The 23370-nt window shown below is 34.1% G+C and overlaps 1 protein-coding gene across 6 annotated transcripts in view; it reads right to left on the reverse strand.

Annotated features, from left to right (window-relative positions):
- NOVA1 (NOVA alternative splicing regulator 1) overlaps nt 1-22809 on the reverse strand; it is a 148384-nt gene extending 125575 nt beyond the window's left edge. For 2 of the 6 annotated variants that reach the window (XM_054577893.1, XM_054577892.1), the window contains exons 1-2: nt 22062-22809; nt 20195-20338 (exon numbers count right to left, since the gene is read on the reverse strand). In XM_054577893.1, the coding sequence (XP_054433868.1) occupies nt 20195-20338; nt 22062-22197 (280 nt within the window). In that variant the 5' untranslated portion in view covers nt 22198-22809. Of the gene's footprint in view, nt 1-13134; nt 13215-14935; nt 14955-20194; nt 20339-22061 lie in introns of those variants that run through there. The other 4 variants (XM_054577896.1, XM_054577894.1, XM_054577895.1 and 1 more) reach the window with 3 other exon arrangements.
- Nucleotides 22810-23370: the final 561 nt, after the last annotated feature.

Raw genomic sequence — 23370 nt, forward strand, 5'->3', positions numbered from 1 at the left:
TGAAGTATAGGAGGAGGACTGAAACTGCGACATAAGTTCATTTACATAGTATGAATGAGTTTGAGGTGAACTGCTAGGCTGACAAAGATGAAAAATGTTTGAAAAGTAGGAACAGGACAGAAAGCTAAGCAGAGATAAACAAAGGGATAATAAGAAGAGCTGGCTCAACTGGAAATATATATTGTGTTCAGTAATAGAATCAATTGACCCAACTTAGTCTTTTATATAGGGATGCTCAGCAGTCACAGAGCAACAATACATAGATGGTAATAAAAACATGAGCCTGAGCTATATCAGAGCTTACATTTATATTTTAAATAATGACTATTCAAGAAAACAAAGAATACCCATTTTTAAAGACTTTCAAGAATAAAAATGAGTATCATAAAATTGGGAGAAGTAAAACAGTAATGATATGGTTGGGGTAGAGTGTAACACATTCATTGCTACTTTGAAAATATTCATTCCTAATTTACAATCACTTAACATGGTCACTTTCTGCACACATACTTCTCCTTAGCAGTGTCAATGTAAAACAGTATCTTACAGCAAATAGCTTTGGATTCCAACTTTAAACAGAGCCGTATAAATTAGTGGTCACTTATATTAAAAGTAAAAAATTTTATCAGAAATTAGTTTCTTACTTTAATGACTTTAAATTTTTAAAGTTAACCAACTACTACAGATATGATGGCTTTTTATATTAACAGGGGAATGAAGGGGAAGGCTCAAGTCAAGGAACACGTATAAAGGACCCATGGACAAAGAAAACAGGAGGAGGACTGAATGTGGGAGGTGGGGGTGGGTGGGGCAGGGGAAATGGGGGAAAAATGGGGATGACCATAATTGACCAATAAAAAACAATTTTTTTAAAAAAACCTCTTAACTATACTGTGAAATATCTTCTAGGTAAATTCTAAGAAAATAATTCTCTGAAAACTGTAAACAACCCCTACCAGTAACCAGTTTTGGTTATTGATATAGGTTTAAGTGTTATTAACTGAAGATTTACAAAGTCCTTTAAACATATGGTATGTAATCTGATTTAAGACAAATGAACGTCTAAATCACTTGACACAGACCAAGAGGCCCTTCATAATTTAGCCCTTCCTGACCCTCCAGCCTCATTCCTCATCACTAAGAAGAGATTTGGTCTTAAAATATCTTTGTACCTCTGCACAGCAAAATGCTCTGCATATAATACATACTTAATAAATATTTGCTAGCTCAGCACATGGATATATAAATGTTGGAAAAACTGGATATATTAAATTTGAAAACAACATGAAAAATCACTAATAAGAAAATATGTTAAAATTTGAAATATGCAGGGTCTGGCACAAATATCACCCCTTTTTATTACAAAATTCTTTTATTACAAAATCGTATGTAATTCTAAACATAACAATATCACATTCAAGCACCTCATCTGACATTTTAAGTGAAATATTCAAATTAAAACTATAAATAATTATACCCATTTTATTATCTTACCAAACACACTCAAATAGGCGTTACTTCTGTCGGACCCTGTATTTCATACTCATGAAATATATAAATTTTGTTAAATGTGACTTTTGTTAACTATGCTTACAGTCTAAATATATTTCAATTGCTAAATATATTTCAATAGACATATCTTAAAGCTCTTTAAAAGGACTAAAATTAAAAAAGCATGATTTGAGTATACAGAAATCAACCACATGGTAACATTTTAAAAATAAAACTTTAATACAAGAAACTTTAAAAGCAAGTCAAATATGGGGGAAGGTGTTTTTTCAGTCCAAGGTGTTTTTTACATATAGTAAGATACGATTGAAAAAAAAAAAAAAAGACCCTGGTCTTTGGAGTCAGATAAACCTGTACAGAAATCTGTCACTATCAGCCCTTTAAAAACAGCACACTAGAGATATTTCCAAAATAATATGTAAGGATAATACGCAAACTTATATCGCACATAAATGAGCAACAATATTAAAGTATGATTCAAGAAAAAAATAATTAGTAAGCATGCAAAAATAAAATGTCTTAAGTCACAAATTTTAAGACATAATTTTGAGCCACAAATTAAATTTCAATGTTAAACTTAAAAATGAAACCAAATGAATACTCACATGTTCTTGATCCTGTAATCCAGAATGCTACAACCACCAGTTTTCTTTGTTTTACAACAGTGACTCAACAAACTTCCTCTAGTGTATCAGTTAACATGACAAGTGTACAGATTTATTTTGTCTTATTCCGGCAGATTATTTTCAGATATTAAATATTTTTTGCAAGTAAGATATACCAAAAAAATGTATGATGAAAAAAGAAGTCAAAATTGTTACTAGTTTTTTATTTTAAAGTATTATAGTGGATCTATAAAAACTCAATTTTTTTCCGCCCAGTGTGAAATAATACAATTTCCTTTAATAACTGATTACAGAATAAAAAGACAAAATAAAACAGTAAAGTAAAAACTAACTGATTTAAATTAAAGAGAAAAATGAAAACCATGAACTAGAATAATTTTTTGTAGACAATAAAATAAAGAAATTCGCCCTGATCTGTGTGGTTCAGTTGTTTGGGTGTGTTCTGCAAAGCAAAAGATTGCCAGTTCATTCCCAGGGAAGGTACATGCCTGTGTTGTAGGTTCAGTCCCCAGCCAGGGCACATAGGAAAGGCAACCCATTGATGTTTCCCAGATCGATGTTTCTCTCTCAGATCGATGTTTCTCTCCCTTTCTTTCTCCCTGCCTTCCCCTCTTTCTAAAAAATAAAAAAATAAAATCTTTTAAAAAAAATAAGGAAATTCTCACTTGGTAAGCATAAAAATATCTGAAAATATGTGGTGATTGTGGTGGGCAGAGAGGGGTGGGTGGAGGTGGAAGAGAGTATAAGGAGTAAAATGGTAATGGAAAAAATACAGTAAAAATAAAAGTAAATAATTACCACTTAAATAACTTCATTTTTTATACATCTATAATTTATTTAAGGTATAACCCTTAAAAAGATGATGTTTTGATTTAGCACAATATTCTAAATGGTTCAATATATATTTATCATTCACAATGTATATGTGTGTATATGCTATGGGTGTGTGTATATACCACCTAACATGGTTAACATTTTAAGCTAATTGCATCCTCAAATATCAGTAGATTTCATTTTGATACAATTCAATGCACTGGTATTATTTAGTATTTTCTTAATCCTCCTACTTCGTGTTTATTCTTTAAAAATCAATTCTCACAGGTATGAAAATATTTATGCTACTATAGTGGATGTACTGATGCTGACATTCCTTAGAATACAGATTTTTTCCCGCAGATTCCCCTATAACGAATTTAATCATGAACTCTAGCTTTCAAGAGTTTCAACATGAGTTCACAGCCAACCACGTCTTTGGTTGGTTAATTCTCTACTTAGCTAAGCAGAGCAGACTGCACTTTTCCAACATTCACTTGTTTTTGATACTGGCTTTCATTTACGGCAAATATCTTCAACATAATCAGAATCATGGCAGATTACATGTGAAGTCTGGAAGGAAGAAGGAAAGAATGACTGCAAGAGGCCCTGGCCGAGTAGCTCAGTTGGTTGGAGCAACATGCTGGGTTCAATCCCCAGTCAGGGCCCATACAAGAATCAACCAATGAATGCATTAATAATAAGTGGAACAACAAATCGGTTCCTCTTTGCTGTCGCTCTTCCCTTCCGTCTCTCTAAAAATCAATCAATAACTTTTTTTCTCCTAAAAGGATGACACCAAGATTTTTGGTCTTACGAACTAGAAGGACAGAACTCCAACTAAGAAGGAGATGACTGAGGGAGAAGTAAATCTGGGGATATCGACAGAGAGATAAGAATATTTAATTCTAACCCATTTACACATACAAGTGGTATCAAGTACACCAATGTAGCATTAGTCTGGAGTTCAGGTAAAAAGTCCAGCATCGACATAAACATTTGATAGTCATCAAAGAACAGACAGTTATTTAAAGTGATAGTCCCAGATAGGATCACCAAGGGGAGTAGCATATACAGTAAAAAGAAGAAAGTGGTTCAAGGACTGAGCTCAGCGAAATGAGAAGAAACCAGCAAAAGAAACTTGAGGCTACAAGTACTGAGGCAGAAGTGTGCTGAAAGCAAAATGAAATGTTTCAAAGAGGAGGTAGTGGTAACTGTCAACTGCTGCTGATTGGTACAGAGAGATGAGAATTGAGAATTGACCACTGAATTATCATCACTGAAGTCACCAGACCCTGACAAAAGCAGTTCCAGAAGGATGGAGTCAAAATTCTAATTGGAATGCCTTCAAAACAAAAATAGGACAGCAACTAGGGACAGCAGAAGTATAGACAACTAGTTTGAAGCACTTTACTGTTATAGGCATGGTAACTGGAACAGAAAATGGGATAAGGGGAAAAAAAAACTTTAACATTGGAGAAATAACAATGTTTGCAGGCTGAATAGCTATGAGGGAATGAAATCTAGAATAAAAGTAGAGGATTGGCCTTTGCTAGGAGCAGGGAAATCTTAATAAAATAATAAAAGAAAATATAGACTGGATAGGTGCTGATGTAGTTAGGTGGCTAAATCTCGTGGTGGGAACTTATGAAATTTCTTTTAATTTTATTTTCTCCATGAAATAGGACATAAAATAATCAACCAGAATAACAGATGGCTCCATTTTGAAACTGTACCTTAATTCATCATATATTGTGTAGCCTATTGTCTTAGTTCCAAAGTGAAAATGCTACAAATGAGGAGAAAGTTGGGGTTATTTTCAGCATTCACAGCCTGTCCCAAATTTCTCTACTTCCCAAAATCATACACTAATATAAACAGAGACACACCAGAGTCATCCCTACCCTAGACTAATATAGATTCCTTTTCTATAAACTACCAACTTTCAATATTACTGTCATTCCATTCAGACTCACACACTCTCATAATCTCTACAGGTTCTAAGTCTCCAAAAATAAACCCATTACTGCGATCAGGCCCACAATATTTAATTATACTGAAATTAAATGACCTTTAGCAAAGCTTCTCACTTTTTCTTTTCCTATAGGTCCTAGTATTCTTATATATTCAACGCTACAGCGTTCTCAACATAAAATTGGACTTGCTCTCTACGACAGATATTCACTCAGATTTTATATTTTCCACAAAACAGCCCCAGAATCAGTATGATCTTAATTACCATTTATTGTCCTTAAGGGCACATTCACACAAAACAAAATCATATGTACAGCTGTTCCTGCTATGAGATGAATCTTAAATATTTAATATACAAATAATACTTTAATATTTAAGGCATCTGAATACAGCATTAAGTTTATACATTGATTATAAGAAAATATAGATATATTATAAAAAAAATTTACCATAATAGCAATCCAAATTTTCTTGTAGTGACTCTTGGAAAATATGAGTACTTGTTAAAGAACAGAATGCAATAAACTATGACCCCTAAAAGATACTCTTAGTAAAAATACACCATTAAAATTTCTTGGATCTGTCATGGAAGTAGCAAGAGCATGAATTAAAATGTTCTAGGCCTTTACAGAGAAATTAAAAAAATATTTAAGCTAAAAAAGGCTGAAAAAGCAAGCTTTGCAAATCATCATCTATATTATCAAACATCTAGCTTCATCATTTCATACACTATGGCTTTCTTTTTGACTAAGGTGGAAAGGATTTTCAGAAGTCTTAGTGTCTTGAAAAAGATCCTAAAAGCAAGTATTAAATATTCTATGTTCCACCTGATTTATTCCTATTAAAGCAATGGTCAATATTTTTAATGTTTTATATTTGTATGTATAAGAATAAAGAAAGGAGGGACTAATGACTTATATTAATTGTCAAGAACCTTAATACAAATAAGCCTATATGCTTATATGAGATTATAATATACTTCAATATTATTAATTCATGCCCTAGTTTTCATCTCAGCTAAATGGGTACAATAAAAACACAAAAAAACAAAGCTCTGCCTATCTTCAAGGATATCACAGAACACATTTTTAGTCTATGCAAGTAAAAACATCTACACAACTGAGATTGGAAGAACACCTTAGAGTAACAACTATCACTTGTAATTATCTGCTAAAAATATACTCTATATAAAAAAGCATTTATAAAGTCTAAAAGGATATATACCTCATTATTTATATAACTTATCTTAAAGGAGTAGGGTGAGGAGAGGTTAGCTTTAACTTGCTCTGCATAGCCTGCATTTTTGTAAGAATTAGTTGCAAAGAAAAAGTTTTATCCTACAACACATCATCTGTACATTGTATTGTGTGTTCACCACTCCAAATCAACTTTCCTTCCATCATTTATCTCCCATATACCCTCCTCCACCTCCCCCCATGATTCCCCGTCCACCTCCACCCCGCCCTTGCAATCAAATTTGTCTGTGGTCCCTGAGTTCTTTCTTTTTGTTTTTCTCTTTTTTGTTCAATCTCTTCGCCCCAACCCCAGCCAGCCCCTCCTTCCACAATGGCTGACAGCCTGCTCTGTGTCTGTGAATCCGTCTCTATTTTGCTTGTTAGTTCATTAGATTCCACATACGAGTGAAATCATATGATATTTGTCTTTTTCTTACTACAGCAGCCTTCCATTGTAAAAGTACTAATATTAGTAATACAGTACATTAAACATGCCATTTGAGATGTATACCAACCTAAATTGCCACATATGGCATATCTAGCTTATCATCACACTTGGTGTTTTTATATCTAGAGTCATTCTATCTAGTTTTTAAACAAAATGTTAAATACATCAGTGTAGGTAAAAATGTGATAAAGCTTTGAGGGGAACATACTTTTCATAAACAGATTACGTAAACACCAGAAGAATAAAATTACTATAAAGAAAACACGGCTAGAAATTTTCAATTGAGAAGATGTATAAGTAAAAAAATAGAATAGCATTTTAAAGAATTCGTAAAAGTTGTTAAATTGAAACAAATGTTATTTTGAAAAACTTCACAAACCCAACATTTCTTCAAAATATTTCTCAAAGAGAACTGTACTGGCTCTGCAGTCGTCTTACCTATATTATCTATCCCTTTAAGAACAAGTCATGTTCTCTTACAAGTGGAATCTAAAGAACAAAATAAACAAACAAACAAAATTGAGACTCACAGATGCAGAAAGCTTACTGGTGGTTGCCAGAGAGAAGGGGGTTACGGTTCTGGGTGAAAGAGGTGAAGAGATTAAGTACAAATTGATAGTTACAAAATAGTCATGGGAATGTAAAGTAGAGCATAGGGAATATAGTAAATAATATTGTGATAACTATGTATTGTGCAACGTGAGTACTGGATACATCAGGGGGACCACTTTGCAAAGCACAGATTGTCTAACCACTATTCTGTACACCTGAAACTAATACAAAATAACACAGAAAGTAAACTGTAACTGAAATTTTTTTAAAAAAAGAACAAATCATGAAATCATACTTATCAATATGCTTATCATATGCTTATCAATAAAGGCAATGAGGCCCTGGCTGGTGTGGCTCAGCTGGTTGGTCATCATCCAGCAAAGTAAAAGGTATCTTGTTTGATTCCCAGTCAGGACACATGCCTGGGTTGTTTGTGGGTTGGACCTAGACAGGGCACGCAAGAAAGGCAACCGATCAATGTTTCTCCCTCTCATCAATGTTTCTCTCCCTTCCTTGCCATCTTTCTAAAAATAAAAAAATAAAATCTTTAAAAAAATAAAGGCAATGAAACTTTACTTATGCTTTGAGTTATACAACTGATATAACTGAATTATGAACACTTAAATAAAGACTACACAGTGAATATTTTTATTTCAAATCCCCATCTGGCACTTAATGTCACTTTGGCTGTTCGTTGTTTTAATGCTTCTCTATACAACTAGCCAATAGTTTCATAAATTGGTATAAAATGCTAGATTTTTAATCTCATTTTCTAAATGGAACAGTACCATATTTTCAAAGTGCTTTTTAAATTCAGATGAATTTGATAGTGTATTAAGAATGATTCTTATACAAAATATCAATGATGGAGAATACTGCTTAACTGCAATAATCAACTGAAATTCCAAACAAAATAATTACATAACAGAGAATCCATCAACAAGGAATAAGTTTTAATTTTCATTTTCATTGACATAATGCATGTCAATGTCTCTATCATATAACAAAACTTTAGTTTGAAAGGAATCAAACTCACACATGAAGAGATGTACATGTACAAATCACTAATTTTCATCAAACCAAAAATGAAGATATCTGTTCACATGCATAGAGAGCCAGAAAGGCTTACGTGTTCATATAATTTAAGAAATGAGAAATATCTTACCAGATATACAATTCTAAACAGCTATGAATCAAAAGTAAACTAAAACTAGTAAAAGGAATAATCAAGTCATTAACTTTAAAGACACCTCCATAGACAACAGGATATGTAAAAGTGAACAAAGGTCAAAAACAGATTTTTACCTCCAGAGCTTCCCAGATTACGGTAAAACATTCTTCACTGACATGTGTCCTTCTTAGGTCCCCATATTTTTTTTCCTTCTACACTTGACACATACTTTCTTAATAAAAGAGAGCTCTCATATTTCTTTTCTTTTTTTTAAAGGTTTAGTTTATTTATTTTTAGAGAGAGGGGAAGGAAGGGCAAAAGAGAGGGAGAGAAACTTCAATGTGTGAGAGACATACTGACTGGTTGCCTCCCCCCACACCTGGCCCACAACCCAGCCATGTACTCTGAGCAGGGATCAAACCTGCAGTCTTTTGCTTTGCAGATGGGTGCTCAAACCATTGAGCCACACCAGCCAGGGCAGCTTTCATATTTCTTAACATCTTTTTCGGTACTCCTAGTTGCCTCACCTTTTCCTTAATCTTTTCTTCTCTAAACAAATTATTCTTCTCTTTAATTCTATTTATATTGCCTTAGCAGAAAGCCTGACTCCTCAACCTACAACACAGCTGTGTTTTTAGATGATATAGGTCAATCCTTCCTCCAAAGTACAAGTGTCACTCTTTATATTTATTCAAATAAATACATATATTTTAATTATGGTACTACTGTCAGTCATTTTATACAGATATACTTTCTCTTTAAAACAATTCTTGCTAATGAGTATCTCTAAAATAAACATTTTTCAAACAGTTTTCTTTTTCATTGTAACACACTCTCTCTTACCTACACAAATATCTATAGTATCTCTCCTCACTCTCCCCCCCACAGCAATACCCACTTTTTATCCAGTAATACCAAACGAATTTGGACCCCTGAAAAATACAAAGAATTTTTCATATACCGCCATGATTACACACTTTGTCTCCCTGCTTCAAATGACCTTCTACTCTTGTCCACCAACCAAATTAAAATACAATCCTCAAACCCTGTCAGCTTTCTTTAAAGTCTCCTTTGAAGTCTACTATGACCGCTCAAGATCTCGCCACTGAAAGAGGTAGTTTCAACTTCTAGACATAACTCTAGCATTATACAAGTATCAAATTTTATTATTACCAGGATTCATCTTTATTATTTCTTACTGCTCCCTTGTTTGAAAGAAAGATGTTCAGAGCATTTTACATCTAATTCTAACCACAAAGGGAGCACATAACCATCCATAAAGACGGTCTCATGTAATTGTCCATAAAGATGGTCGCAGTGTTAGGGAAGGGCAGGGGAAACAGCCAGGTAAGGAAACACTTAAGAGTTTTTTAATGCACTATTCTCAACAAGCTTTTTAAAAAATAAATTAGAATTTATAAAAATGTAGGGAACAAAAGGTGACACTTAAATAGATTTATCTATTAAACCTTGGATAGTTCACTGGTTTATTTTTTTCCTCTTGGGCCTCAATCAGAAGGACTTGGGCCCCCCAGGAGGCCCAAGGGGTTGGGGGAGCCACTGCTTTATTTTATTAAAGCAAAAATCAAACAATGTGTTTATTTATATAAGAAAAACTCTAGTATTTAATGCATTTTTCTAGGTTTTAACTGTTTAAAAAGTATTAAGACTTTGAGGTAGTCCAGATTCAGTAATTTTTAAGTTCAATTTTTAGGTTCAAATAAAGTAATACATACTAACACTGTGATATTCAAGTTAGTCAAATTCTGAGCAAATAGAGTCCACTCTACTGTATAGCTGGTATACTTATTCCCTTAGTAAACGAGAACTTAACTTGTTCAGCTTTTAAAAGTCATAATATACATGTTAACTTCCCAACTACAGGTGAGGAAGAACTTACTGTAATATATTAAATAATGTAACTTTAATTGTGTGATTAGTAATCTTTGATTTTCAAGGTATCTCAAGGAAAGACATCAGTAGACTCTGTTCCTTACTGCACAAGTACCAATGTGGCAGCAAGTAAACTCTGTGATATACTATAAAATTTTGTAATGTAGGTACTTTTAATTACTGTATTAATAAATAAATATTAATTAAACTCTTGTTCCTTAAGACTGAACATTTTAAAAGTGATCTTCATTTTGGAGTACTTTCCATAACACTGGCTTTTCAGTTTTATTCACACAGGACAACACCTAAACAGAAAGTAAAAATTCTAACACATTCCACTCTTCTTCTTTGATACTTGACCCATACTTGTTCTATCACTTCCATGGCCACTTCTTGTTTGCATTTTTGAATTCATTGGTTCACTTAAACAAAATACAGATTTTTATGCACACAAACACACATACATAACTTCAAAGGAAACTAGCAATATAATGAAAAAATAAGACAGATTACCTTTTACATCCACTGTATTGATATTACATGAGCCCTTCACAAAAGAAGTTTCAAACTGGTCATGCATTCTTTCTTGAATACATTCATTTAAATTCCAAGTGCTACCTATGTTCAAAGCACTGGGTTTGATGTTGAAAATATAGCAGCAGGCATGAAGGATGAAGTAAATTCACACCAATGGAGCTTAACTGAATTTTTCAACTGATGTGCAGGGTAAGTAAAGACTATCACAAAAGATTTTTTTGTTTTCATTTAAAACTGTGAAGGAAAACCATCTTCAAAATTACATTAAGTACTTTTATAATCATGTTGAAGGTAGCCCTTAAATTTATAAAGCAATGGAAACATAATTCAAATTAACCCAGTGGACCAAGTTAATGAAATAAATAGACAAAATAAAAAAAGGAAATAGTGATGTATTTAAATGACTAATTATTATATATCTTCGCTTTTACTTAGATTGCCTTACAATTAGCCTCACGGTTATTTTTCACTCATAATATTTTGTTCTTTTAAAATCGACTGCTATGAATACCCAGCCAAATATGCAATACCTAAGAAAAATTTCATAAAATCATAAAATCCTTAAAAACAAAATTTGACTTAGAAAGTTAACACATTTTTTAAATAAAGAAATAAAAATGTGGAGCTAAGAAACAATGGAAGCAAGCCAAAAACAAAAACAAAAACAAAAAACTTTGCAAATTAGGAAAAGTTACAAAACTACAGAAATAAAATCACCCTGAAAATATTGCTATTTTCATTTTTAAACAAAATACAATTATGGAAAAACAGAAAATAACCAGGCTATATTTCAGGCAATATAGTTTATCATATCTTTTTTAAAAAATGTGTGGTAATAATAAAGAGCCCTGTCTTTAGACTTCAGTGTAGCAAAACAACAACAAAAAATTACCATAAAATAACTATGGTGCTTTCAACTTAGCTTTAGGAAAAGGGAGTGGGCATATTCATTTTAAAAACAGGAAAAAGAAGTGAAGATATAGTTTCTCAGAATCATATCCAAAAAAGAAGAGGGAAAAAGTGTAGAACAAAACAAAAAGGGAATGAAGTACCTACTATAATAGTACAACAAATTCAGAAAACGTATTTAAAAGTTACAGGATAATTACTGGTATACATCACTTAATCTCTTGCTATCTTGGTTTTCTCAACTATTAAATGAAGATTCTGGAAAAGATCATATCTAAGCTCCATTCCTTCCATCTAGTTACACAATTCCATGATTTTCCTAGTCCTTTAAAAGGAAAGCTTCTTCAGTGCTCCTAAGTGTCCTCATTTAGTCTTTGATAGAGATGCCATATAATGTGAAAATTTTAAAACAAATCTCAAGGGAACAATAACAATAAAAGCACAACTTTCATTAGTAAAACAAAACATGCTCATAGCCCTTTACAAAGAAAAGATGCTTTATAATAATTCTGTCATTATGACCAAAGAGCTGCCTATATCTGGGCTCCTAGAAGCATCCAATAAATACACATAATAGTTAACAAGAGAAAAGATACTAGACGGATTTCACATAAAAAAATAAAACTTGGTTAGTTAGTTTTTTGAAAAGTACTGTCATGGCTTTTTTTAAAAGGCATAAATTAGTATTAGAAAAATTAAAATGAGTTATACAAAGATTAAGACTAAGTTTGTGAATCAACAGTCTCCAAGTAAAAGCTCTTTGCTTGGAGTACAAACTCCTTCAAAAACAAGTATTTCAAAAATAGACATAACCAAAATTGAAATGCTACAGTTCTTCTAAAATATTTAGTAACATAAAAGAAAAACATGTACAATTCTCTAATGTTTTATGTTAATGAAATGTACTACCTCATTCCTTCTGTGCTGTGCTTCCCCTCAAATTCCTAGATCTTAATATAGAGTCCCTGCCCAATGTAATTCCTAGAACAGTAAATTATTAATAATTTAAATGAAGACAACTTTCTTTTTTTTAGGATAAGAATGACTTTTTAAAAAACAGAATCTTCTGAGAGTTAGCATTTAAGATATTCTAGATGGAATGCAGGATTTGAAATGTTATTTAACTAATAAGTTAATTCTGTGAAAATGTATCCTGCAAAAAAATTATGGGGCCTTCAATATAGAACTGATCCTGCAAAAGAATTATGGGGTCTTCAATATGTAACTGTTCTTGAAAGTCTTTAAAACAGATGGAAAAGTTACTCCCCAAAACTTCAAAAAGTGTGCTCAGTTTCCCAAGGAAAGTCAGAAACATTACAGTCTAAAATTTAAAAATTACTGAGTTCAGAATAAAATTCACTGGAAATTACAAATATTCTGAACATCAGTAAGACACAAACAGGTCTTAAGTAAAATTAGTTTAAGAATGGTAAAAAATGTCTTATTTTCCACACCAAATAATCTTACCTGAATCATTTTGCTGTTAAAAAACTCAAGATACTGATTTCATTTTTCATCTGGTCCTGTCAACGATGCTATGACAGGCCCTGCAGGAAGCAGCAAAAGATCAACGATGGAGTGCAGATATAACGTGTTTTCATGATCAAGTTTTATTATGGAAAAGGATATCCATATAGTGGTTTGAAACTTAGCAAATATTGAAAGTATCTCAAAAGGTTTGTCAGTGTACATAATACCCTGTTTTTTTAAAATTTATAGTTATAAAATATTTAGTCTTAATATCTTCTTTATCAAAAATTTTAAAATAGTGAAGTGTATATGTTAAATTTTAAAGAATCATTTTTATACTGATGAGAACTGATTAAGAAAATAATAGTCCACGATGTCAAAAATAAAAAATATTGATTGAAAAAATTCAACATGTTTTAATTTTATGTGGGAATGATTCTCTTGATGTCTAGAGATAATTATTTTAATCGTATTTTCCATAATTACCATAATTACCAATAAATTACCAACTACTCACAATATGATCAAGATAAAATTTAATAGAATTTTCTTACAAACAGTAGCTTGTGAATCAGCTATTCGCAATACTGGTAAAATTCCCCAAGAAAAAGTAAGTAACAAAAAAATTCTGTGCAAACTCTAAAACTTAATTATCCTGGGTAATTGGCAAGTTACACTGAATGAATACCAAAAAGTTCAACTTGGTAAAACTAACAGTAGGTTAAAACTATAAAACTGCTTCACAAAGACCCCAAAATGTTTTTAAATTCTTAATTATTTTAAAAGAGGATGGCACCTTGTAAGATCTAATTGACATTTTTACCTTAGGAGCTGTTTTCCATTCAAGGGCCAATTAATAAACCGGACAATAGTGAGATACCTACATTAATCAAAAATACTATGATAACACACAAGAAACTTCTATATATGTCATGGAAGTGTACTGTAAATCATATTTCAAACAGATTAAGAAGTTTAAAATATAAATAAATGACAGACTGTTTTTAGAGTTATTTAATTAATCCAATTTTAATTTACTTTTAATAAAATGTGGTAAAGAATCATTTCAACAGCACCCCTGTATTACACTGAAACATCCTAAGAATATTTTTAACACGTTATGCTTGTCTTATTTGTTTGAACACTTAAACACTCAGCAAAGTTTGCTTGCCAAAGCCTCTAACATGCTAAAACGATACCACTTAATTTTACATGGTTATTTGTCCAACAGAAATAAACAAATGTTAATCTAAGATTAAAAAAAAAACCTAAAAGAACTAGAATGTGCTTCCACTTATTTCTTTTCTCCCATAATTAAAAAAAAAAACACTTGTGGAATAGGAAAATTTAAATTCTTCTGACCTAACATTATTTTATTTATATTTCTATACCTAAAAGCCCCTCATCTTCCTTTAAGTGAATTCTGTCTGATTTATGGAAATTATTTTAGTTTCTAATATTTGCATATTAAAAAATGGAAAAGCTGATGGCATATCTTTAAAGAATAGGATGAAAAAAATAGACCTTTCACCAACCCGAGCATCAGAAAGTATTTATTGAAAAGTACTGCTTCATTTCTTGCATATTGCATTTTATACCATGACACTTCAGTCTCTAAGGGTCAGGTTAATTAAGCTACATAGCAGCTGCAGTGCAATGTGAGACACACAGTGCTGCGGTTCCCACCAGTCCAGTCCAATTACCTGTAGTATTCCAGCACTGGACAAGTGACAACCAACCTCTTCTCTCTAGTCACCTTCTCCCACTGGTCTACTGATAAATGTTAGAACAAACTAACCTCTTTTTGGAAAAGTCTGCAAAGCTGAATGCACCTGCTGCAGGCTGCAATGATGAGTCCCAGAGAGATGTTTGTCAGTCAGATCTCTGCAGATGTTGTTTAACTTTATGCTAGAGCTGTATCCAAAGATGGAAATGAGATGGCAATCAAGCACATATCTCCCACCCTTATTCCCCCAATTTTATTTTGAAAAGCTGCACTTGCGCATAAAAGTTGTGCTTTAAAACGTAGCTGCACTAAACTGGAAACAACTAAGACTAATGTCTATGGTAAAAAAAAAAATGTTTATTAAGTGCTGAATTTTAGTTAACAAGTGGCATAACTGTGTTCAATAAATGTTATCTGTGTCATTCAAGAGCTTAAAAATATTAATTCCCTTAAAGCAGAGCAAAACAAAACAAAGCAAGAGAACTATAACATAGTCAAGTTTTTAATTGGTGGTTTGTTGTTCGGGTTTTTAGTGACACCACATACTCCTTATAGTTCCCAAGACACAGATCATTATTTCTCCTTGTATATTATACGAAACATCTTGAATATATAAATACTGAACTCTTTCACCAATTGTGTTCACTATTTTTAAACTTCCTGAAATGCTTTGGGGGTGACATTTACAAGACGATGTTATTATACGCATTGTATTCCCTTACAACATCACAAAATTTAAATTAGCTATTTTTCCAAAATCCAGAACGTTTCAAATACCAAATTTTAAAGGACATTTTGCTATATAATTCATGAAAACACTTGACACTATAAATTAATGATGTGCTATAACTTACTAAATGGGTGACAGGAGATATAACATCAGAATGAAATACAATAAATAGCTAAGGTTTATAAAGATAATTCAATCTTCCTAAAAATCGCATGACACAAAACATTTGCTTATATGAGTTCAATACAAAAATTATTATGTTTCAGAAACTACCAGTTTAATATAGATTGTGCTATGCCAGTAAGATTCCTTCATATGTTAAGATCTGCTATTGCTTAAAATAAGAATTAAAACTGCTGCAAATTTTCAGAGAGGCATTAATGTCTAAGTGGGAGATTATGGTTCTTCTTTCAACTGAAGATATAGAGAGATAAAATATAATGTAACCCACGACAATAAGTAGGATGACAAATATAAATATCATAACATTAAGATTTAAAGAAAACCATGTTATTACCTATACGCAACTATTTATCGTACTGAAGGTATAACACACTGTAATAATTACTATCCTATTAAACTAATATTGGAAATTATACTACTTGATTTTCTACTTGTTACAATTCTATTTATCTACTAATTTGGGCTTAAAATATATACCAATAAATTTCTAAGGTACTTGGAATCTAAGATCAAAGAGTATAGACTATAACTTTTAGAAGCTTTAGCAAAAGTATTCAAATTGTACTGCCAATATCATAATACTCTTCTTTCAACAACATAAACAAAAGAAGTCATCTATCTTAAACTTCATTAACTCCTCTGATAAAAAGAAAAAAATCATTCTCATACAATCCCAATCCTAAAGGTTAAATTAGCCACTGAATTTTCCCCATGTCAAAATTAAGGCAGCCTGGGATAGTTCCTTCACTAAAATAAAAACTCACTTACATTCTGCTTTTCCATGATTTTAAAAAATTTAACATACAAATGGTTTGTGATTTTTTTTTAAAAAGCACCACTTAAGTTGGACAACAATAAGATTAAAATATAATAAATCTAGAAGAAGTTCAAATTTTAACTTAAGTAGCATAAAAGAAAACAATACATTATTAAATGTGATCCAATTTTTGAACCACAAATATGCAAACAGTATAAGTACACACAAACATATGCCAAATTATAGTGAAAGTTTCCTATTTGATTGATATAATGAATATATCCACTGTCATATAATAGAATTAAAAAAATAGGTACACTATGGAGTGTTCTAAAACCTGAGGCACACAAACATATGTATTTTATGTATCTTTTACTATTCTCACCCAGTAAGTTCTTCCAATTACCTATCCGAACCATGCATTAGATAATTTTAACAGATAAAATCAATCAATTTATTGACAAAAACTAACATATTTTCAGATGCCAACTAAAAGGACACTATTGCCATTCTGAAAATAATGACAGTAATATAGTCTCCAAAATGAGAGAGCTGTTTTTTACTTTAAGGCGACGAATTTAAGCAACTTAATTATAGAATTATATATAAATATATCAAGTTAGGTTGCTTTAATCAAGTAAGAATAAAAGATATATCCATTAACCACCAGTAATATATTAGTATTCGTTAAGATTTAGATTTCTTAAAATAGGTAAATGAATACACAGCACAGCAAGTAGTAAACCTATTTGTAGGTCTTTTTTTTACTGATTACAGTAATTGACAAATGCATTTTACAGTCTTCATCATATAATTGCCCGTTATTTTATTTAATATATGGCATGCTGAAGTACACAATGCAATATTCAGTATTACAAATTCTAAATTTAATTAATGTATAAAAAATGGTTTCTACATTTCAACCATAAACATAAAAAAATTAGTCATAAAGGCAAGATTGCTTAAGACATTTTAAGATATAACCTAAGCAAAAAAAAATTGATAAATATGAAATTATATTGACTATACTAGAAACAATGTACATATCATTTTCATTGAAATTTATTAAAATATCCCCAGAGTGTGTCTATATTCTGCATATATATGTGTGTGTGTATACATACATCTTGAAGAAAGTTTTTGTCAAATACTGCAATATTTTATCTAAGCCTTTTGAAAACAGTTAACATTCTGTTTTAAAACTTAGATAATTTGAGAAAATCCATTAGGTTACAACTAAAACACACTTTCCCCAAATATACTGCCTCACCAAATGAGAAACAGAAAAATGCTTCATGAAATAATAAACATCAGGCATATTCATTCCCAAAGAATACACAGAGTCATAAATACATATACAAAACACGCACAAATGGGCTTCTGAATTACTGCATAATCCTATAAGAAATTATTACTTGGCAATATAAATAACAGCTTTAAAATTTGGTTCATCTGATATGAGCTAAGTAAGTGTGCCTTAAGTATAATTGTATATCTAAGTGAAAGGAGTTGAAAGGTGTTGAGAGGCTGTTATGTTGAAGAATACCAGGACCTTAACTAATTCCACAGGCTTGTGGTCAAGTGTGAACAGGAAGACTATTACGATTAAAGTCTATCAGAAGAGAGGTACATCTGTCCGAACAGGTAATAACCTAGTTAAAATTTTATTAAAATACAAAGTGTTCAGAATTAATAAAGCTTCTTTTAAATTACAAGCTTTAGTTTATCCTTAAAATTGATTCCATAGTGTGTGATTGGTTTCCACCTGTTACAGGCAGAGTATAAGCCTTCTTTTATTCAGACATTTCAACTCACATTTGATCGGGTTACGTCACCACACACACACAAAATTTTATTCAACGCGTTCCAATTTTCCATTTTTTTAAATAGATATTATCTTTCTATACAAATAACATGAGTCAGAACTATAAATAAAATAACCAATTTAAATGTAAAACGAAAAAAATGCACTACTAAGTGGACCAAAAACAAAAGACCTAATTCTTGGTGTACCTTTTCCAAACCACTGAAAATAAACTATATTCAAATGAAAATGCATTTAATTTACTATTTGGAATATCCATGATAAACATCAATTTTCTAAAACATCCCTGAACGTCTGATACTACCTCATGTATAATGCAAAAAAAGCTATTTCATTTTCACCTACTGAAAGTGAATTAAATTTACCACTGCAGTCTTCTCCTAGAACTATCATGTTATTAATTTTGCAATCAAGCTCTTTTGAGTGCTTTTATTTGTACTATGGGTTTTCACAATTCCACATTGATTTTTCCATCATAATATATCTTTTAAACATGCAAATGTGAATATGTTAGCAAACTTTCTTAATGTATATGGAAAGTTTCAGAGACAAGGAAAGCCATCTACAAAACTACACTCACAGGAAACAAACTTTTAAAACAAAAGTCATATCTAACAGATTACATTTTAGTTTAACAAATTTAATGTTTACCAAATATAACTACACACAATTTATGTAACTAAATGATAGTTTCAACCATTCTAAAACCTTCTTATCCAGCATAATGGTCCATTTTCTACCAACAAGTGATTGGCTATGAAAAAGAAATCCTCCAAATGCTCTGCTTGCATTCATGCCAGATGTCTTTGCTGTATTAAAGAACTCTTACTGAATTAGATCACGGAAAGCAAATCAGCTTTTCTTTTCCACCAGGAAAAAAAAATAAGCAGTATCGGTTCCCCTCAGTACTGAGTAAATATTTTTTATAACCATAAAGATAAAATAACCCCTCCCCCCCAAAAGCAGAAGCTAAAGCAAATCAATTAATGTTTTATCTAGGAGATATCCTATTCAATTATGGAGTTTTTCCAATTAAACTTAAAATCCATATATTGAGTAGCAAAATGATTTTTTTTAAGAAAAGGAAGGAAGATGAGCATGTAGACCTGTGCAACACTTGAAATTAAAAAAGCACACTGAAAAGTACAAAAAAAATTATACCACCTAGAAAACTTGCCATATGCTAACGAGTTACAGTACCAAACAGTTAACATATTTTAATCAAATACATCTCTTTAAGTAATACAGATTTTGAAGCATTATTTTACTTCTGACATCATATATTTTTGTCACAATTACATTAAAAACACAATATTTAAAAAATCTGAAGAGGCAGCACTTGTCCTCTTTACTTCACTCCAGGGCCAGCAAACAAAGCAATGAAGCAGAAAGAGGTACAAAATGGATTTAGAAGAAAATGGTCCATTCTTTAAGAAGGCTTCCTACCCCCCCTTCTGAATTCACTCTAGACTAATTGTCATTACAATGATGTCTGAAAACTTAAGAAGAACCCTATTTCCTTATGCCAGCTGTCAAAGCTTCTATCTTTAAATTTCAGGGTGTTTCACCAATTAGAAAGTATTTAGAAATACCCAGAAGATTCATCTCGCAATTGGTTTAAATCATAGACACAGTATATTATAGAAAAAAGACATAATCCACAATGGAAATAGTCTTTAAGAATTTCAACAAACATTCTAATACAGCAAATAAATAAATAAATAAAATTAAGTCTACACTATTAAGAATTTCTTTCCATACAGCACACAACACATGTAGAGCTTCTTTTTCTTTCCTTGGGGATTTATCAAAAAATTTCTTCACCATTGCACCTACCTGGGTAAAAATCTTTGGACTTAGACAGCTTGATAGTGGCTCCTGTTTCTTTCTGCAACTGAACAATTGTCTGTCCTCCCTTCCCAATTATAGATCCAGCAGCATAACTAGGTATGAGAACCTTTAGAAAATATTGGCCGTCTTCTGAAAAATGCAAAGAAATATACTTTGTTAACATCATAACTTAAACTTTGTATCCCCTCTCCACCCTCAAGAGAGAAAAACAGCAATTAAAAACACTGGGCAGATAGCTGCAGGAAATATGGGGTTACATTTATTTGAAGAACAAAAATAAGCCAATTACACTGAAAACTAAATTTGTACAAATGTTTCCCATTTTGTAGGATTTATATTTTCAAACTTGGAATTAAAATAAACATGTTCTATTATTTTGCAGCACTGTAGGAACTGATGACTAAATTCCAGTTGTTATTCCAAACATGGAAGTCTTCCAATTCTATCTGTGGTTACTATGGTAAAACAAAATGAACCGACCGTTTAACAAAACTTCAGAGATTTATAAAATGACAAACATTCTCTTTACATACTGCAAATAAATAAAAGGACTGTACATGGTGATGAACTATATTTGTTTGACATTAGCAAACACAGAAGGACTACAATTAGCCATTGCCTGTATCCTATTTAAAGTATGCAAAACAACCATTCTCCCACCAAATAAACCACCCAAACTGTAGGGTGTATTCCAAGCCTTCAATAAGTGCCAGGAAATAACTAAAAGTGATTTGGACTGGCAAATCTAACACTAATCCCAGTGTATTTCTTTAGCACTTCTTAGTCTACCATGATCTCTTTTAAGCTCATTAATTAAAAGACCTTAAGAAGAATTTTGCCAATACTAAAAAGCTTAGGAGTCATTTATATCAAATACACTTAAAAGTGACCGAACAGATAATGTTCCTTCTCCAAAATAACTACAATATTTAAAACGGAGAGGGGATAGATGAGCCAAGAAGAGTGAAATGAAATGTTTTAGAAAATAGAGCCAACTCCATAAACTTTAATTTCCGTCAAACTGATCATGTTTTAAATAGGAAACAGCCCGGTAAATCTAGCTTCCTTATGTGAATGAACGTCCCAAATTTTGCGGGTGTGTCACTCGCAAGACCCCCATCCGTCTCTAATGCACATGCTGTAGATAAATTCACCTCTGCCTCGATGCATTGGGTGCATTGTTAAGATGACTCCAGTGCAAATGAAGAAGCAATACCGGTCCCGTTATAACTCATCTTCCCAGGAAGCGCAGGATGTTAACTAACAAGTCACAGTACCAGACACCCCCACCCTCCTATGCACACCGCTGAAGACAAATCAATGAGATATTTGCACCGACAATACAAGTGCGGTAAGAGCATGCACTCATCAAGATTTAGCGTACTACTTGTGGCCCAAAGCAAGGGGACAGAGAGGGAAAAACTCTCAGGTGCCCCAATCCTTTGCTCTCCGCTACCCAAGTGCCATTTATTTATTTATTTTATCAGAAGGTTAAATGCAGGGAGCATCTTCAGGCGGCCATCACCTCACTCGGGGGTCATTCTCCTCTTCCCTAACGGACCCCTTGCCAGGTCTAGGATATTTAAATGGTCAGCTTTTCGACCGATTAAACGGAAAGATAGGTCTATTCCGAAAAACCGGTCGCCATTTTGATGAATGATAAACACAGAAATGAAAATGTGTCCGGGACGGCGAGGTGCGGGGCAGGTGCAGGGGAGGGGGCGCGGGAGCCGCCGGTTCGGGCTGGAGGTGTCCGGGCCGCGGGAGGGAGGGAGGGCGACGGGAAGGAGGGAGGGAGACAGGGGCGGGCGGCGGGGGATGGGGCCAGCGGGGAGGTGGAAGCGATACCCACCGCCCGTATTGGTCCTCTTGGTGCTGCCGGCTTCAGGGGGGGCTTCCAGCGGCCTTTTCCGCGAGTCCGGCGGGTCCAGGTCTATGGGAACCCCAGTGTGGGTCCCGTTCTGCTGGATGGGAGCTGCCGCCATCATGTTTGCAGTTCCTGCCGCTGCTACGGGGAGAAGGTTCTCCCTTTTGTTTTGGCTTTTTCTTTTTTTTCTTTTTTTTTTTTTTTTTTGCGTTTGGGATTTCTTAAGGTTTTTTTTTTTTTAAATCGGATCAATAGAAATCTCTTTAAGAAAAAAAAGCTATGTTGCTGGTTTGTTCTCACTGGGGAGGGGGCAGGGCTGAGGAGCAGCTGCAGTGCAGTGTCAGAAAGGAGACAGGGGAATGGAGGGGGTGTGAGAGACGGAGGGTGAAAGAAGAAGAAAGGAGAGGGGGAGAGAGTGGAGAAGAGAGAGGGGCGAGTGAATGAGCGGGAGGAGGGGAGCGGGGAGGACAGGCAGAGGGAGTGGGAGAGCGCGAGGGCTGGCGGGGCGCGGGAAGAAGCCGAGGAGGAGGGGAGAGTAAGGGAAAGAGTGAATGAGCAGGAGGAGGGGAAGGAGGTGGATGCGGAGAGGAGCGAGCGGCGGAGGAGGGCAGGAGCCGGGAAGGAGCGCGGCGGTCCCCGCGCCGCGCTAGCGCTGCGCTCGCTCCCGCTGCTGGTGCTGCCGCCGCCGCCGCCGGAGCGGTTCTGCCGTTGCCTGGGCTGCTCGGCGCTGCTGCTGCTGCTGCCGGGTTTCACTCATTATTTCTCCCGCTTGTGGGGGGGGCTGGGTGGGGGGGGCTGGCGGGGAGGGAGGGGGATGGCTGCGAGGGGAGGGTAGTGAGGGGTTGAGTTCGTAGACTCCCACACACTTCGCGCTCGGGTCCTTGCCTCTCAGCAGCGCGCCACCGCTGCCTCCCAGCGCCGAAACCTCAGCCAGCGGGGGCGGAGGAGGGAGAGCCTGGGGGCCGGGGGCGTGTGAGTGTGTCTTCGCGCGCGGGCTGAGCGCGTGCGCGGGGGCGCGCGCCGGCGGCGTGAGGCGGGGGCGGAGGACAGGGCACTCCAGTGGGAAGGGTGGGGGTGAAAGGTTGCGGGTCCGCGGCAACACGGCTCAGGCAAACGTAAGCTGCTTGTCGCAGAAACCGAGGGGTCCAAGAAACGCGCTAGGCTGGAAGGCGGGAAGCAGAGATTACTGACAGCCTTGCCAGCCAATAAAGTGGAAAATGTGAGAAAGGCTCTTCAGCCCCCTTCCCAATCAGGAAACTTGGGTAAGAGAGCGAGTGAAGGGGCGGGGTAGTAT

The sequence above is a fragment of the Pteronotus mesoamericanus genome, unplaced genomic scaffold (genome assembly GCF_021234165.1).
Source record: "Pteronotus mesoamericanus isolate MK-2021 breed Mesoamerican mustached bat unplaced genomic scaffold, CSHL_Meso_final contig_46, whole genome shotgun sequence".
NCBI classification, from domain to species: Eukaryota; Metazoa; Chordata; class Mammalia; order Chiroptera; family Mormoopidae; genus Pteronotus; species Pteronotus mesoamericanus.